At 43.5% G+C, this 17000-nt stretch overlaps 2 protein-coding genes across 2 annotated transcripts in view; one reads left to right on the top strand and one right to left on the bottom strand.

The window, feature by feature from the left end:
- Positions 1 to 950, top strand: part of RPN2 (ribophorin II) — a 46531-nt gene extending 45581 nt beyond the window's left edge. The window contains exon 17 of the mRNA XM_015410392.1: positions 685 to 950. Coding sequence (XP_015265878.1) covers positions 685 to 694 — 10 coding nt within the window. The 3' untranslated portion in view covers positions 695 to 950. The remainder of the gene's footprint in view (positions 1 to 684) is intronic.
- Positions 951 to 2873: 1923 nt separating this feature from the next.
- GHRH (growth hormone releasing hormone) lies at positions 2874 to 9607 on the bottom strand. The gene is made up of 5 exons (XM_015410317.1): positions 9528 to 9607; positions 8190 to 8321; positions 7478 to 7582; positions 6369 to 6500; positions 2874 to 2943 (listed from the first exon to the last, which is right to left on the bottom strand). The coding sequence occupies exons 1-5, from the start codon at positions 9605 to 9607 to the stop codon at positions 2874 to 2876; spliced, it is 519 nt and encodes a 172-aa protein (XP_015265803.1).
- Between the last annotated feature and the right edge of the window lie 7393 nt (positions 9608 to 17000).

The raw sequence follows: 17000 nt of genomic DNA, 5'->3' as shown, positions 1-17000 counted from the left end.
AAGAGTTGGAAGTGTTCAGGTGAGAGGTTTCCCCATGTGATAAAAGAGGCAAAAAGCAGTTATTGCTTCATATATACTTTGCCCTAATGCCATTGCTTAAAAGGAATATTTGTATGGCATTTTTCTTTGCCAGTGGAGTTGCAATGCGACAAGATTGCATCTGTATTTCATTTATATTTTAGTTGTGATAGCATTGAGTTTGTGAATGTTGGATCTCAAGTGCTTAGCTCCTCACTGTCTTAGCTGTACACAAAACACCCTTTTGATTAAAATATTTCTCATCCACTTTAACCCTCTGAACCTCGAGACAACATTAATGTTCTTTTCCACGTTTTTTTAGGGAAAAAATCCCTTTAAAGTTTCCCACATTTAACTGGATAAACTGTTCTGAGTTTTAATTGCTAAATTGTCCTGTGCAGACTTTCTCCACATTTTAGTAGACATATATGAACCCAATTTTGCATAGGATTGTGCTATCAGTTTTCTTTAAAATATTCACTTGGAGACATAATTTTAGTGCATGTTTTTTGTAATCTTCAAGTTTGGCTGTCCGTGAACCACACTTTATAGAATGGTTATTATTTTGCTTTGTCATTCCCCAAAGGGATGCACACTTAATACAGGAAGAGTTGCTCTTCTGTATCTGAAACTTAACATCAGGGGCATTTCTTTGTCTCCTTCCAGAACACATTAACATCAGAAGAAAAGGAAGAACTGAAAGAGTATCCGTATGAGCTCCAAGGCAAAGGAGCCAAAGAAGAGTATAAAGGCCAGAAACTGCAATGTGGAGAAGTATTGCCTGTAATATTGAAAAGATGGTTGTTTTTGTTAAAGGAAAGTAAAAAAAAGTTTTCCTACATCTTGTGGTTAGTGAATGTCAAATTGCTTTGAATTATGGCACTAGCATCTTGTCTGCCGTCAGGTTTTGTTTTTTTTAATGGTGGACTCTGCCTGCCTCCTTTTGTGGAATAAAGAGGATGAGAGGAAAAGAAGAGTCAAGCGGTTGTTGCCGATTGTTTTTGCAGTCACTCCATCTGTTCCAAAGTGAAAACCTGCAGTTTTGCCTCTGATTCCCATGTTTGTAAAGCTGCAGTCTCCATCTCATTAGAAAAGCTGCTTGTGGATGGTGGGGAGGGGGTCAGAAGCAGGAGTAACTGGGTGTTTCACAAGCAGTTTACATTGCATTCTGGGAAGCTGCTGCTAGGAAAAAAGGTAGACACCCTATTCTTTGCACTCACCTATTCTGCATTTCGCAGTAGGGTATGGCAATGCAAGATGAGGGGCCGTAGCTCAGTGACAGGTTCAGTCCCTAGCACCACCAATTAAAAGGACCAATTAGTAGGCGATGTGAAAGACCACTACCAGAGACCCTGGAGAACTGCCGTCAGTCTGGCTAGGCAGTGCTGACCTTGGTAGGCCACTGGTATGATTCAGTACAAAGCAGTAATCATGTATTAATCATTCCCTGCATATAGAAAATTAAGTGTATGAAGTGCTAAACTAGAACCTTTCTGCTCCATGTGCTTTTTCTTATTTGCTGGGATTTTTTTACATACAGGGATGAGCATTATTACTGCACTGCCCTGCTACCACTTGTCTGATATAGTACAGGCCAAATTTAGAGTCCAGTGGCACCTTTTTGAAAGACCACTACCAGAGACCCTGGAGAACTGCCGTCAGTCTGGCTAGGCAGTGCTGACCTTGGTAGGCCACTGGTATGATTCAGTACAAAGCAGTAATCATGTATTAATCATTCCCTGCATATAGAAAATTAAGTGTATGAAGTGCTAAACTAGAACCTTTCTGCTCCATGTGCTTTTTCTTATTTGCTGGGATTTTTTTACATACAGGGATGAGCATTATTACTGCACTGCCCTGCTACCACTTGTCTGATATAGTACAGGCCAAATTTAGAGTCCAGTGGCACCTTTAAGACCAACAAAGTTTTATTTAGAGCATGAGCTTTCATGTGCATGGACACTCATACTTTGAATAAAACTTTGTTCGTCTTAAAGGTGCCACTGGATTCTAGATTTGTTCTACTGCTTCCAACACAGCTGACCTCCTGGACATATAGTACAGGACATTCAGCCACCTTGTTCTGTTCAACCTTTGGGCTAAGCATCTGACTTCCTACATTTAGTTTGGTTGTTTTCCGGACATGATTGTTTTGGGTGTGACCTTTTGACTGAAATAAGGGACTACTGGGGTCACTCAGTTTCAACTATCCACAACAGAAAGCTGTCCATGGTGCTGAACCTGGAGGCTAGGCAGATGCTTCCCATTAAACTTAAAAGTCAACTACCTCTCCTTCTAATCATCAGAAGCCCCAGTGCTAATTTGGCCAAGCGTATCCCCAGCCTTAAATTGTTGGGTGTGATAAAAGTGTTCCAAGCTCAGCATTAGGTGACCAGGATCCTGGCCTAGGAAATCTAATATTCTTCTCACTCCATAAAAACAAGATTGGAGGTGGAGAGTTTTGGAACAATGGAAAAATAAAAATAGTATTTTGATACTTTTCTAGTTGGTTACACACTCCTCTGACTTACGAAGAGCAGTCCACACCAAAAAAAAAAAGCCAGTTGCCACCTAGGAGATTTCTTATTCATTAGGAATCCTTTTCCATCTGAAGTGGAAATACATAATCGTTATGAGTTTCAGCAGTCTTAACAGTATAACCATGGGCAACATAAGTCTGATTCTGTTTTTCTTTGTTTATGGTACCTTTCAGTGGAAGGAAAGGGCATTCCAGACATGTGTAGTAGGATGACAGTTTATTTCATCACACTGCTTGCAAAGCAGGAAGAACTGCAAAAAAAGGACACTCAGAGAATGGTACTGACCAGGACAAGATGGGAAGAAAGGAAGCTTATTTACAGTTCCATGAGCTTTGTCAGGACAGTAATAAAATTCTCTAAATGGTCACTGTTGACATCTTGAGACCTGAAGGGAGAAAAAAGAGAAGAGGCAGTAGTCATAGATCTCTGCTTTCTCCTCAGGGTATCTGCTCAAATGGATAAGAGTGGTTGGATCCACATAGGTTTGGTAATGGATACAGCCGGTGTGGTGTGGCAGTTAAAGTATTAGAATAAGACAGGCGAGACCCAGCTTCCACTCCCCACATAGCCATGATGTTCACTGGATGCCTGTGGGCCAGTCATTGAGCCACATCTACTTCGCAGGGTTGCTATAATGATAAAGTGGGGAGGAGAGAATCCTCTATGTTACACTTGGAGGAAGGGAAGCATACAAGGGTATTGTATTTATCTCCTGAAGCGTCTGTTAAAATATGGGACAACTGCTTCCTTGTGTTGACTGAATTCTAAGGTGGTATACACTCCTTAAATTGGAGGAAGAAAAAGAACTTGTGAAAAGGTGAAACTTAAGAGGATCACTGACAGTGAAGTGAGCTCAAACCATGATTGAAAGGAGAAGAGGAAGGAACACAACCTCTGAGGAAAGAAGAAAGAGCAAACATTTGTAGACAACAATGTAAAAAGATCCATAAGGAATAGATGCACATAGGATGCCAACCACAGCACAGGGGAAATATTAAGTGACTAAAAACTTTAAAGTATAAAAGAACATAAGAGAAGCCAATGTTGGATCAGGCCAATTGTCCATCTAGTCCAACACTCTGTCACACAGTGGCCAAAAATACCAGGGGCCATCAGGAGGTTCAGCAATGGGGCCAGGACACTAGAAACCCTCCCACTGTTGCCCCCCCCCCAAGCACCAAGAATACAGAGCATCACTTGCCCCAGCCTGAGGGTTCCTATCTATACCTTGTGGCTAATAACCACTGATGGACTTCTGCTCCATATGCTTATCTAATGCCCTCTTGAAGCTGTCCATGCTTGTAGCCGCTGCCACCTCCTGTGGCAGTGAATTCCATGTGTTAATCACTCTTTTGGTGAAGAAGTACTTCCTTTTATCTGTTCTAACCCAACTGCTCAGCAATTTCATTGAGTGCCCATGAGTTCTTGTATTGTGAGAAAGGAAGAAAAGTACTTCTTGCTCTACCCCATGCATAGTCTTATAAACCTCGATCATGTCACCCCTCAGCCGTCGTTTCTCCAAGCTAAAGAGCCCCAAGTATTTTAACCTTCATAGGGAAAGTGTTCCAACCCTTTTATCATTCCAGTTGCCCTTTTCTGCACTTTTTTCTAATGCTATAATATCCTTTTTGAGGTGTGGTGACCAGAACTGTACACAGTACTCCAAATGAGGTCGCACCACTGATTTACACAGGGACATTATGATACTGGCTGATTTGTTTTCAATTCCCTTCCTAATAATCCCCAGCATAGCATTGGCCTTTTTTATTGCAGTTGCACACTGTCTAGACATTTTCATTGAGTTATCTACCACGACTCCAAGATCTCTCTCTGGGTCAGTCTCTACCACATTGAACCCCATTTGCCACATTGACTCCCACTTGCCCATCCTCGACAGATCCCTTTGGAGTGCCTCACATTCCTCCCTGGTTCTTGCCACCCTGAACAACTTCATGTCATCTGCAAATTTAGCCACTTCACTGATTACTCCCAAATCATTAATGAACAAGTTAAAAAGCATCGGACCCAGTACTGATCCCTGTGGTACCCACTGCTTACCACCCTCCACTGAGAAAATTGCCCATTTATACTCACTCTCTGTTTCCTATTAATTATCCAGTTTTTGATCCACAAGAGGACTTGTCCTTTTATCCCGTGACTATTGAGCTTACTTAGGAGCCTTTGATGAGGAACTTTATCAAAAGCTTTCCGGAAGTCAAGGTTTCCACAAACTTACCCAGTATTGATGTCAGACTGACTGGCCTGTAATTTCCTGGATCTCCTCTGGAACCCTTTTTAAAGATGGGAGTGACATTTGCTACCTTCCAGTCCTCAGGAATGGAGGCAGATTTTAAGGAAAGATTACATATTTTTGTCAGGAGAGCCACAAGTTCACATTTGAGTTCTTTCAGAACTCTTGGATGTATGCCATCCAGGCCTGGTGATTTATCAGTTTTTAAGTTGTCTAGCAGTCTTAGGACCTCCTCTCTTGTCACCTCAATCTGACTCAGGTCATTCAACACCCCTCCTGAAATCAGCGGTTCTGGAGTGGGCAAGCACTTCTCATCTTCCACAGTAAAGACAGAGGCAAAAAATGCCTTCAACTTCTCAGCCATTTCCCTATCATCCTTCACTACTCTTTTTACCCCTTGGTCATCCAAGGGCCCCACTGCCTCCCTGGCTGGTTTCCTGCTTCTAATGTATTTGAAGAAAGTTTTATTGTTGATCTTTATGTTTTTTGCTATATGTTCCTTATATTCCCTTTTTGCCTGCCTGATCACAGACTTGCATTTTATTGGCCACAGCCGGTGTTCCCTTTTATCAACCTCACTGAGACTAGCTTTCCACCACTTCAAGGAATCCTTCTTACCTTTTACAGCTTCCATTTTACAGCTTCCGGAAGAGCACACTGCACATTATCATCTTAATATATGCACTTGTTATATTGTATGAACAGGGGCACTGCATGTATTTAGCACATGCATAGAGCTTCTGTACATGTAAACTGACCACTGGCTACTATATTGCGGGTGGGGGGTAATATTGCCATATGAAATATAAGCTGTTTTGAAGACCATATGGTTAAAAAATGGGCTCTAAATCAAATAATTACATAAACACTTGATGGCTCCAGTATGCTTAACTGGCTCAAAGCTGAGCCAGCAAGACAAATTTTGGAAACCGCAGCAGCAGCTTGGACAGCTAGAATAGTGGATAAGGAGGATGTCGCCTTAAAATCCCCTAATCCCCTTTTTGCTGCTGTGGAAAGATGTATTTTCAGCAACCACTGTAGCAATGGCAGAATAACAGGCGTCCAGGAGACCAGCTTAACATGGCCCTTCCTGGCACTCATTTCTGGTCCTGAGAGATTCTGAACTGCCAACTTACTGGCAAACCAGAGTCATCTTGGGGACCTACAGCAACCGAGACATTCTAGATGACTTAATGCTTGGATTGTATTTTTTGAGCAGCCTTGAGTACTTTTCATGGGGAAAGTGTTGTTTTAAAATGACAAGTCATTCTGATGCATTCAGGCAGAAGTGAATTGGCTGGTCCCTTTATTAAATTGGTTGGAGAAACTCTGACTAAAACGCATAATGGCAGTTTCTCAGTTTTCCTGCTCAAAATCTCTGGGGGAGGCAGTAATAAAGACCATTTTATTAATTATGTAAAGTTTGCCTCCAAGAATACCCTGAGTGAGAAGCTGTAAACAATTGTATTTAAGTCCGTAGCTGTATGATAAATGTTGGCCAGGAGTACTTCTAAAAATGTAATGTGCATGATCGACAGCCTTATATTTTCCTTACTGACCTTTGGTTCTGCAACATGGCTCCCAGAAAATTCCTCAATACCATCTGCTGATGGTAGCCACTGTCCATAAGAATGCTGTCAGACTGGCGTCTGGTCAAGAATTCATGTTCCACATCTCCTGTGCGGCCTTCACTGCAAAGTAAAGGAAACCAGTGTGGTGTAGAGGATCAACCTGTATCAGAGAGACTGGGTTCAAGTCCCTGCTCAGTCTTGAAGCTCCCAAGAGGACTTAAGTTCAAGTCACTCTCAATGTTCCCAAAAGGGTTATTGTAAAGAATTAAAGGGGATAACTCTGGAAACTCTAAGGAGCTTCTTGGAGGAAGGGTAAAGATGCAAATGTCATTGATACACTGAAAGGTGTGCTGTTGTGGACTGAGACACTTTAAATTGCTTTAAGAATGGTGATGGAACAGTGTCACCTAGTTGTTTCAGTAACTCAGGCTGAAATGGGGGGGGGATAACAATCTTGTGCACTGTCAGATCGTACTAAAAAGTACAGAAAACAGCACATGGTCATCACCTTCTTGGACTGCCCCTTCAGAATGATGATTTAAATACTTCCTCTTTGTGTGTTTTCTTTACAAAAGTCTCCCTGCATGTGGAAAGCTAGCATTACCATGCACTCATCATATATCCTACCTTTCCTCCAAGGAGCTCAGAATGACACACATGGACATGGGTGATCCTATCCCCTCCTCCTTAACAACCATTTGAGTCTGCTCAGGCTGCATTTCTCCAGCAGGGATCTGAATCCTGACTTCCCCTGTCCATTACAACACTCTTGCATTTTATCAAGGGGGGGGGAAGGGATCTGCACATTTGAATACACCCTTATTATGACAAGAGTTTGCTCCTAAACAAGAGATTTCTTCCATCTGCACCTTTAATGTTATTCCAAAATGGCATTTACCCATTGCTGACCCTTCATCCTATGGCTGTTACCTGCTTCCTAGCCCTTAAGATAGGACAATAATTGTGATGAATGTGATTGGGGTGCAATACTGGGGTTTCTCAAGGGTCAACATAGGTCTTCAGGAATTATGTTTGACAGACCTGCATTAAGTAACAATAGGGGTTATCACAATAAATGGTGATAAAGCTCTACTTACCCATGTCTTTTGCCAAAAATTGCCTGTAAGGCCTTCCGGGCTGAGATCTTGCCCTGGACTTTCCGGAAATTGTTGGTAAATATGGCATCTGCATGACGCTGCATCCTAACAACAACATATGGGCACATTCACCCTGATGCAATTGCTCCTTGGACCCATGGGACCCCTATATAAACAACGACTTTTAACTTTCACTTTTGGTGAATACCTGGAAGTGGTGTCATGTCACGCTAGGATTTGGACTAAGCTCTATGGTCTTACCCACTGCACAATCATCCCCTTTCCCCCCCACATCCCCATTTCATCAAGGAAACAGCATGAGGGAAGATGGGTTAGCGCCTTTCAGCCCCCTGAAGCTGTGTTCTGTTAAATAGCTGGGGAAAACAAAACACAAAACTATGCAGTAGTAGTATTTCTCTCTGAGCTATCTAATCAGGATCAAAGTAAGTCCCTTCTTACCCTGCAGGACTGTTAATATCACTCTTAGGTTCTGCCTTCCCTAATCTAGAAAGGAGCAAGTCCAGAAAGGGCATGGACTCATGGCTACTTTTTCAGGTGGCAATGTCTTACTCTTTTTGATTTCTCTGGTGTGTTTTTTCTGAAAGAATGAAAAATCCAGTGGACAATGTCATTAGCTCTCCTTGACTACCGCAGCTACTGCTTTCAAAACAACCACTTTGGAGTGGTGGCTTGGGAGCACGAATACACCCACCTTTTCTCAGCAGGGTCAGTGAGGAAGTTCTCCTCCTCCTGTTCTTCCACTGAGAGATTGTGACTCTGCACTGGGCCGCTTTCCTGAAGTTGAAAGCTCACTGCCTTGCCTGAAATGGGCAGTGGAGTATACCTAAAGGCAAATGAGACAAAACAGTACTGAAGACACCCGGAACACAAACATATGCCTCTCGTTCCATATCCATGAATGAGTGAGATGACAACTGCTAAGGAATCCTGCTTTGCCCTGATCCTGCTTTACGGGGAGGGCGGGGTATACATTTGACTATAAATAAATAAAATAAATATTTTTACGGGTTTGTGTTCTTATAAAGGCAACCAGACTCCTTTCATCACAAAGTGGAGGCTTCTGCAGCTGTGCTAGTTTGAAAATTTTAATAATTTTTACCGTTGTTTCATTATTTTGCCATGTTTTACTTCCTAAACTGCTTCGAGCAGGGTCAGAGACCTATAAATATTTTAAATAAATACATCCGATCCAAAATTAGACTCAGTTGAAAGTGAAACAGGTGTGCTGTGTAGGATTGGCCTAAAAAGAGCCCCCCATTGGTATGTTGTTACAGCTGCTAAAGTAGAGCAGAAATACCTTTGGATTGTGGGGAGAGATAAGGGCTACTGTTACAACTTGGCATTCTAAAGTACCCTTTTGATAGTGTCGGATTTGGGGGCACCTTTAAAGAGCCGCAAAATTATTTGATTAATTGCCATTGGAGGGGTGTACCCCTTGGATTTTCTGCCTTAGACTCTAAAATATAATGGGTCATCTCGGGGGGGTGGGGTGGCAATTTTGGATTTGGGAAGAAGGAAACTTTAGAATTTCTGGTGTTTACAGCATCAGGAGACTACAGAGTGTGCTGCAGCCTGGTGAAGGTGACTGAAGAAACTTGAGGACTACTGACTTGTGGAGGAGTCTGCTTGCTATGGTGTTTTCAAATATTTATGGCCCTCTTTTTGCCCCAGGGGGGACCCAAAGCAGCTTACAGTATCATGCTCCCCTTTATCCTCACAACAGCCCTCTGGGGAAGGTTAGGCTGAGTGTGTGACTGGCCCAAGGTCACCCAATGAGCTTCTTTGGCAGAGTGGGAGTTTGAAGTCCTGGTCTCCCAGACCCAACACACTACATCATGCTAGCCTGCTGCTCTCCTCTGTTTGACCAATATTTTGTAAATAAACTGATGAGACAAAAGCAGTGCCAGTCTCAAGTACACTTTCCTCATGAGGAAAATGACCATTTAAGAAACAAACTTGGACTTCCTACACATTGAGAAAGCCTGAGACAATATTTGGACTAGGCAGGTAAGTGGGGGGAAACACCCACCTGAGTGATGGGTAGAGAGGTGACGAGAGAGAGCACATGACAAAATGGAGGAGCAAGAGGAGAAATGCCCTGTCCAGCATTATTCACCCTTCTGGTACAGTCTGTTAAAGAAGAGAGAGAAACTAGCATTGATTAGAATACCAAAGGCAGCCTTAGAGCCGCTATCACCAGGGGGGAGGTGGCTTTGCTGTTAGTCCAAGCTCTGCTAAGTTGGTTTCATTTTTCTTAGTTTGAAATATGAGACCCAGCAGATAGATGATGATTCTTTTGACTCTTCAATCAGAGGGAAACAAATCAAATCCCTGCTGTGATCTCTGCAATCCAATGCATAGTTAGTAAAGGTAAAGGTTCCCTTGCTCGAAAGCCAGTCGAATCCAACTCTAGGGTTGAGGTGCTCATCTCCGTTTCAAAGCCGAAGAGCCAGCGCTGCCTGAAGACATTTCCATGGTCATGTGGCCGGCATGACTAAACACCAAGGCGCACGGAACGCTGTTACCTTCCCACCGAAGTGGTATCTATGATTATCTACTTGCAACTTCTTGCTTTCGAACTGCTAGGTTGGCAGGAGCTGGAACTAGAGATGGGAGCTCACTCCATCATGCGGCACCTGGGTCTCGAACTGCTGAACTACTGACCTTCCACAGCCTGCAGTTCAGCGTCTTAACCACTTGAGCCACCACAGCACAGCACACCACACCACACCACAGCATAGTTACTTGAAAGCAAATTCTATAATAGAGCATATATCCTAGAATATATGTATGGGACTTATAGCACATGTGGGGTTTACTTCCTAGGGTACACTCTTGTTCTTCTGAAACGTGGGCCTATTGCAGAAAGACACACACACATACTACTGCGGGGGGGAATGGACATAGTCATTATCACTTAAATAATATTTTTCTGCCCCTTTAATGGTATTCCAAAAATTGGTATTCAATTGGTATTGCACTCCGCCTAATGGTAGAGCCAGCCCTGTCCCCCCAGTTGTTTGTCAGCGAACTGCTGAACTACTGACCTTCCACAGCCTGCAGTTCAGCGTCTTAACCACTTGAGCCACCACAGCACAGCACACCACACCACACCACAGCATAGTTACTTGAAAGCAAATTCTATAATAGAGCATATATCCTAGAATATATGTATGGGACTTCTAGCACATGTGGGGTTTACTTCCTAGGGTACACTTGTTCTTCTGAAACGTGGGCCTATTGCAGAAAGACACACACAAATACTATTGCGGGGGGAAAATGGACATAGTAATTATCACTTAAATAATATTTTTCTGCCCGTTAATGGTATTCCAAAAATTGGTATTCAAGGCATACACTTGCACTCCGCCTAATGGTAGAGTCAGCCCTGTCCCCCCAGTTGTTTGTCAGCATGGCTAGAAAGATGCATGCAGATCTAGCCTTGAGCAGGATTTTCGTCTGGTATTCTAGAAGGAATCAGGTTGTTGCTATTGTTGAGATAAAGTGGTGCAGGATCCCATAAGTAATACCGAGGAAGGCCCTGATCTCAGAGAAAACATTATTTCTTTGTGAACAGGACAACAAAGCTTCTCAGACTGCAGGCCTGGAAAAGGTGAGTTTCCTTTATGGAACCAAACAGGCACAATGAGGACGACCATTTGCCCACCTAGCCAGAAGGGGCAAGATAGATGGCTATTTGGATATCCTGAGTGGGGTCATAAAAGAGTTGCAACATGTGCCTTCATTTGATTGGAGAAGGGATGCAGAGCAGTACACATGGGACCCATTCCCAACTTCATAATAGGTTAAAGTGAAACCCACCCATGTGGGACAGGAAGGGTTAAAAATCTGGATACTATGTCAGACGTGTACAAGCTACAGTTTGGGAACAGGAAGCAAATGGAGTGAAGTCTGCCTTGACTAGCTTCTATTTTCAGAGTTCCCGAACAGTTCCTGTGTTCTTGTGCTCTAATGACCAGATACTGTATTTTGGTAAAGATGGCTTCCTTTTCAAAGATCTCAGACTGTGGTCATAGATACCACCTATGCTCTTGACTGCTCATTCCACGCATAAACCAGTAACGTCTGACTGGGCTACACATAGTTAGCTGGCCAGGGGTGAGGGGATGCCGGAGACAGTATGTGGACGCCGCCCCTATGACTCAAGCTGGGGGTAGAAAGAGGAAGGGCACACACAGCTTGAGTGGTGACATGCCCTCCCATGGGGCAGGAAGGGAGGAGTCCAATGGGGCAAGCCCTCTCTTTCACACAGGCGGTTTCTCCTCTCCCTTTTTGAGGAAGAAAACATAGCAAAGGAAGGGGAGAAGGGGAACTCTTTCACTGTTATCACATTAACTGAGTGAGAAAAGGGTGACAGAAAGAAAAGAGGGGGAGAGAGCATTTCTCAAGTGTGGTTCTGGTTCTCTTCCACAACCATCGCAAATGGGACACTGAGTATCGCAAACTAGGTGCCGCAAGGGACACAATCATGGAAGAGAAAACTATTTTGAATGTCATAAAATGTGAAGGGATAGGGGAGCTGGTCACAGAATGAGGTGCTACAGAATCATGGGCTGTTGCCTCTCCCCCTCCCACCACTTGCCTTCATTCTCATTCCCTACTTCCAGCAGTTGGTCCATGAGAACAGTCTGGGATCTCCTACTAGCCCGATCTCATCAGATCTCGGAAGCTTAACAGGGTTGGCCCTAGTTAGTATGTAGAATGCCAGGGTCTCTGTGCAGAGGAAGGCAATGGCAAAGCCACCTCTGAATGTCTCTTGCCTAGAAAATCCTACAGGGTCACCACAGGTCAGCTGCAACTGGACAGCACTTTACACACACACACACTCCTGTTGTACTAGTGAAGCTAAGCTGGTGTGAACTGGATATGTGCCTGGATGGAAGACCACTGGGAGCTCCACAGAAGCCACTCTTAGGCTTTCTAAAAGAAGAGTAGTGATAATCACAATAATGATGCCTCTTCTGTTAAAGAACAAAGTTTGTATCCTGCATCCTGATGTTCTAGAGGTTAAGGAGAAGATTTTTCAGGTTCTTCTTCCACGCAGAGCTGATTTGACAGCCCTGCAAAGTCTTATTTCTGAAACTGAAAAGTGTTCAATGTTATTTTCACCTTGGCTTTCGGGAAGGAGAGAGATGTACTGACCAGAGCATAATTCAAAAGAAAATTCGACGGCATAGTTAAAATGTTTAGTCTATTCCCCAAAGACAAATTCACCCAATGTACTTAGTAGCACTTTTGAAATCAGCCTCTGCACTAGTATAATATGGCTGAAGAAAAAAACAGAAAGATGATGTAAAGAACGACAGGTAGATGTTTATTAATTGTGCCACAGATTGGGGGGGGGGCTAATCTGTCTGGAAAATAGCACAAAAAGGGATGGAATTAATTATGATCTGCTAGGCACTTCAGTCACGTAGATTTAAACAATTTATGCCATGCATGTCAGATGAAGACAGCAATTCTAAGTATATTTACTTGGAAATTAATCTCACTCAGATCCATGGGGCTTACCTTGGTTAAACTGTAGCAACACACCAACAACATGTCATATACAAAATAAGTTCAGAAAGATGGAATCAATTCCAGTACGGTAACCAGGTTATGCAGGATCAACACAAAGTTTAGAGCAGATGAAATTAGTCTTTGAGGGGTTTTACGTCAAAAATGTACACATTCAGATAGAAAGATTCTTGAGCAAGATGTCAAGCCTCTTGTTTCCTCTCCTGTCTAGAAAACCAGACGTATTTTCAACCTCTTCTGTTTCTCCATAACCAGATTTGTAACTAGCATTGTAGTATAAATGACTGATCAGTGTCAAGAGTTTTAACAAAACAAATTAACATATCAACAGCAGAATCTTTACATCATTATGAATAGGACTGCAACATACAGCCCAATCCTATGGATATTTCTTCAGAAATAAATCCAAATGAGTTTTATTCCCAAGCAAGTATACATAGGACTGCATTCTTAGCCAGCCAACAAAGTTCCATGTGGTTAGGGAAATATAACTTTTACACCCATTTCCCCACCAGTTCAGTAAAAAAACTCTATGCATGGCACCAAACTTACAGTTGCCTTCAAGAATGGTGTCCGCTCAAGTCTGAAAACTCTTCCTGTCTTTCCTGATGGTCAGTTTCCCCCCCACTTCTTGCCAAGTATCCCAGGAAAACAGAGAGAATTATTTCTAGTTACTCCTAATTAGAGGAGCTGGTCTCTCACCGATGTGGGTATTGCTTCCCTGTCTTTTATACCTTCTCTCCCACAGGGAACCTGCAAGCTCTTGAACGTCAGAGGATCAATTACCTCCCAGTCATTCAAAGGACTGTGCTTAGAATCCCCTGCTTTGCAAACAAGGGTGCATGCAGGTGTGGAGAGCTTGCGCTAACCGCCTGAGGGTGGTTGGCATACAAATAATAATAATAATAATTAATAATTAGGCAGACCAAAGGCCAAATTTGCTTTGTTAGGCAAATAAGCTTCTGAAAAATAGCAATTTTTGAAACATGAAAGCCAACAATGGGGGCAACGTTAACCATTAATATCATCTCCTGCCTTTTTATGACAAGATTCTCTCTGTGGCGTATTCTGTTCCTTTTGATTATCAACACTTCCTTCCTTTGCTTTTGTGGCTCACACCTGCCGGTGTCTGTCGGGCAGTTAATGCTTCAGCCTTTTGCAAACAGTGATGGACAAATACAACACCTGGAGAGCGTCTCTGTGGGCAAAGTGAAGGCCTTGTTCAGCCAGTTGTACATAAGAAGAAGAAAAAGAAGAGAAGAGATTGGATTTATACCCCGCCCTTCCCCTCCCCACAACAGACACCCTGTGAGGTAGGTGGGGTTGAGAGAGCTCTGACAGAAACTGCTGTTTTTCAAGAACAGCTGTGCAAGAACTATGGCTTGCCCATGGTCATCCAGCAGCTGCAAGTGGAGGAATGGGGAATCAAACCCAGTTCTCCCAGATTAGAGTCCGTACACTTAACCACTACACCAAATCAGTAAGGTTGTTACATTCGATGAGCCACTGGGGTGCAGGGGTTAGAGCGTTGGACTAGGATTGGGGAGACCCAGGTTTGAATCCCCACTCTGCCCTGGAAGCTCACTGGGTGGCAGTGGGACAGCCACTCTCTCATCCTAACCTGCCTTACAGTGTCATTGTTCTGAGGACAAAAGAGAGCAGGCAGAGCACAATGTTGTAAGCTGCTTCGGCCCCCGTTGGCGATTAAAGCAGGGGATCCTTCTTTTATCCTGCTTTTATCCCCAATGGGAATCCAAAGCGTCTTACAACACAATTTGTCAACAGCAGATCTGTGCTGAGGTCAGGCAGTGTATGGGAGCAGCTTAGTAAATCAGAGTGCTCATACGCCACGTTGCAAGATATTCGAGACCACAGAATTTGCTCTGGCTCACATGCATCCACCCTAGCATCTAATAAGAATTAGCTGCTGCGTGGCTTTGTATTAGAAGTGTATGTAGGATTGTTAGTTCTGGATTGGAAAATACCTGGAGATTTTGTGGGTGGAGCCTAAGGAGGGCGGGGTTTGGGGAGGGGATGGACCAACAGGGTATAATGCCATAGAGTCCACCTTCCAGAGTGTCAGTTTTTTCCAGGTGAACTGATCTCTGTCCCCTGGAGATCACTTGTAATAGTGGGAGATTTCCAGTCACCAACTGGAGGTTGGCAACCCTAAGAATATTATTTGTCCTTCCTGTAAGAAACTCAGCTTACTGTTCATGCCACCATTCTGTTGTCTTCTTCATAGAGTTCACGTTCCCAGACCACCAGAATCAAGGCTGGTGTGCATTGTCCCATTAAGAAGAAGAGATTAGATTTATACCTTGCCCTTCACTACCCAAGGGAATCTCAGAGTGGCTTACAAACTCTTTTCCCTTCCCCTCCCCACAACAGACACCCTGTGAGGTAGGTGGGGCTGAGAGAGCTCTGGCAGAAACTGCTGTTTTTCAAGAACAGCTGTGCCAGAACTATGGCTTGTCCAAGGTCATCCAGCAGCTGCAAGTGGACGAGTGGGGAATCAAACCCAGTTCTCCCAGATTAGAGTCCGTACACTTAACCACTAAACTGGTGCAACTGCAGTGATGCTATCTGCAATCTTGATTTAGCAGCTAGACCCCAGTTGTTAGAATTCTTTCTCCTTAATCCTATTTTTCCCAGGCTTGTAAGCCAGTAGCAGGACTCGACACTGGTTATTTACCATAAAGGCAGAATCAAGACATTTTCTTTTAATTCCCAAATGTTGGTTTCCTCTCAGACTTCTTCACATCAATTTTAAAAAATCCTTTATTTATACCAAATTTATATGCAGATAAAACCAGTTTGAACATAAAATACTCAACTATAACAGGACATAAATAGCAATCATAGTGTGTGTGACAGACAGGTGAGGTTCAGCCTCTCCCTAAGAGCAGCCAATGAGAGCAAATGGGACATTGAGAGAAAGAAACCTGAACAATGTGGGAATTAGTAGAAGACAAGTAGACAGCTTAAGCACTGAGGTGAAAAGAGGGTTTTCTGTCTGAGGGGAAACTCTGTAGAAGAGCTGTTTGGAACAGGCTGAAATTAGTAAACTTGTAACAAAAGGGTCCCAGTTGAAGGTATAGAACCACAGTTCAAGAGTTCAATGAAGTGAAACGTTTCTTTTACTTTACTTTACTCAGTGTTTTGTTCAGGGGTCATTTCGTAGAAAAAGAGCTAGGGGGACTCATTAGCATAACTCATTAGCATATGCCACACCCCCTGACATCACCGGAAGTGTGTCATAAGGCCACACACCCTGCCCCCAACGGTCTTTAGGCAGGGGTGGGGAGAGGCAGGGAGGAAGCAACTTACCCTCCCTCTTCTCCTGCCTCCTCCTGGCTGAATGAGGGCCGGAGGCGGGGCGGCCGGAAGCAGGGGGCGGGGCTTCGTCATGTGCCCCGCCCCCGTACTTCACCCGGGGGGGACTGCGATCGCCCGTGATCCCCCCCGAAATGACCTCTGGTTTTGTTTATATCATAAACTAGCCAGCTACCCGTGCTTCGCTATGGTATTTAAGTTCTGTAAATAATACTGATGATGTGAAATTTGAAATGTGACATTTGTTGTAGGAATTCTAACAGAGAAGATTGTAGTGTAAGAAATGAAGTGGTAGACACTATATGAGTGGAGAAGGGGCATCACACTAGTTTCAGCTTTTCATTGCTGCCTAGGGATGGGTACAAACTGGCTCATGATCTAAAGTTCATGATGAATTTTGGGCAGTTTGTGGTTTGTGAACTGGTCGCAGGTCAATCAGCATGAACTTTCCATGCATTTTCAAGAGGTTCCTGGAAGTTCTTGAACAAATACATTTCCAAACAGACTGTCTCTGCTCAATCAAAATGTATACCAAACTTCAAAGCAACTGGGGAGATATTGTAGGGGTGCGGGCAGCAGGGTGAGGTTCCCTGTGCCTTTGGTGTGTGTAAATTGCACTTTTGAA

The sequence above is a fragment of the Gekko japonicus genome, unplaced genomic scaffold, assembly GCF_001447785.1.
Source record: "Gekko japonicus isolate JY-2015 unplaced genomic scaffold, Gekko_japonicus_V1.1 scaffold200, whole genome shotgun sequence".
NCBI classification, from domain to species: domain Eukaryota; kingdom Metazoa; phylum Chordata; class Lepidosauria; order Squamata; family Gekkonidae; genus Gekko; species Gekko japonicus.
Note: the sequence above shows the minus strand (reverse complement) of the source record. Positions and strands in the feature narration are given on the sequence as shown.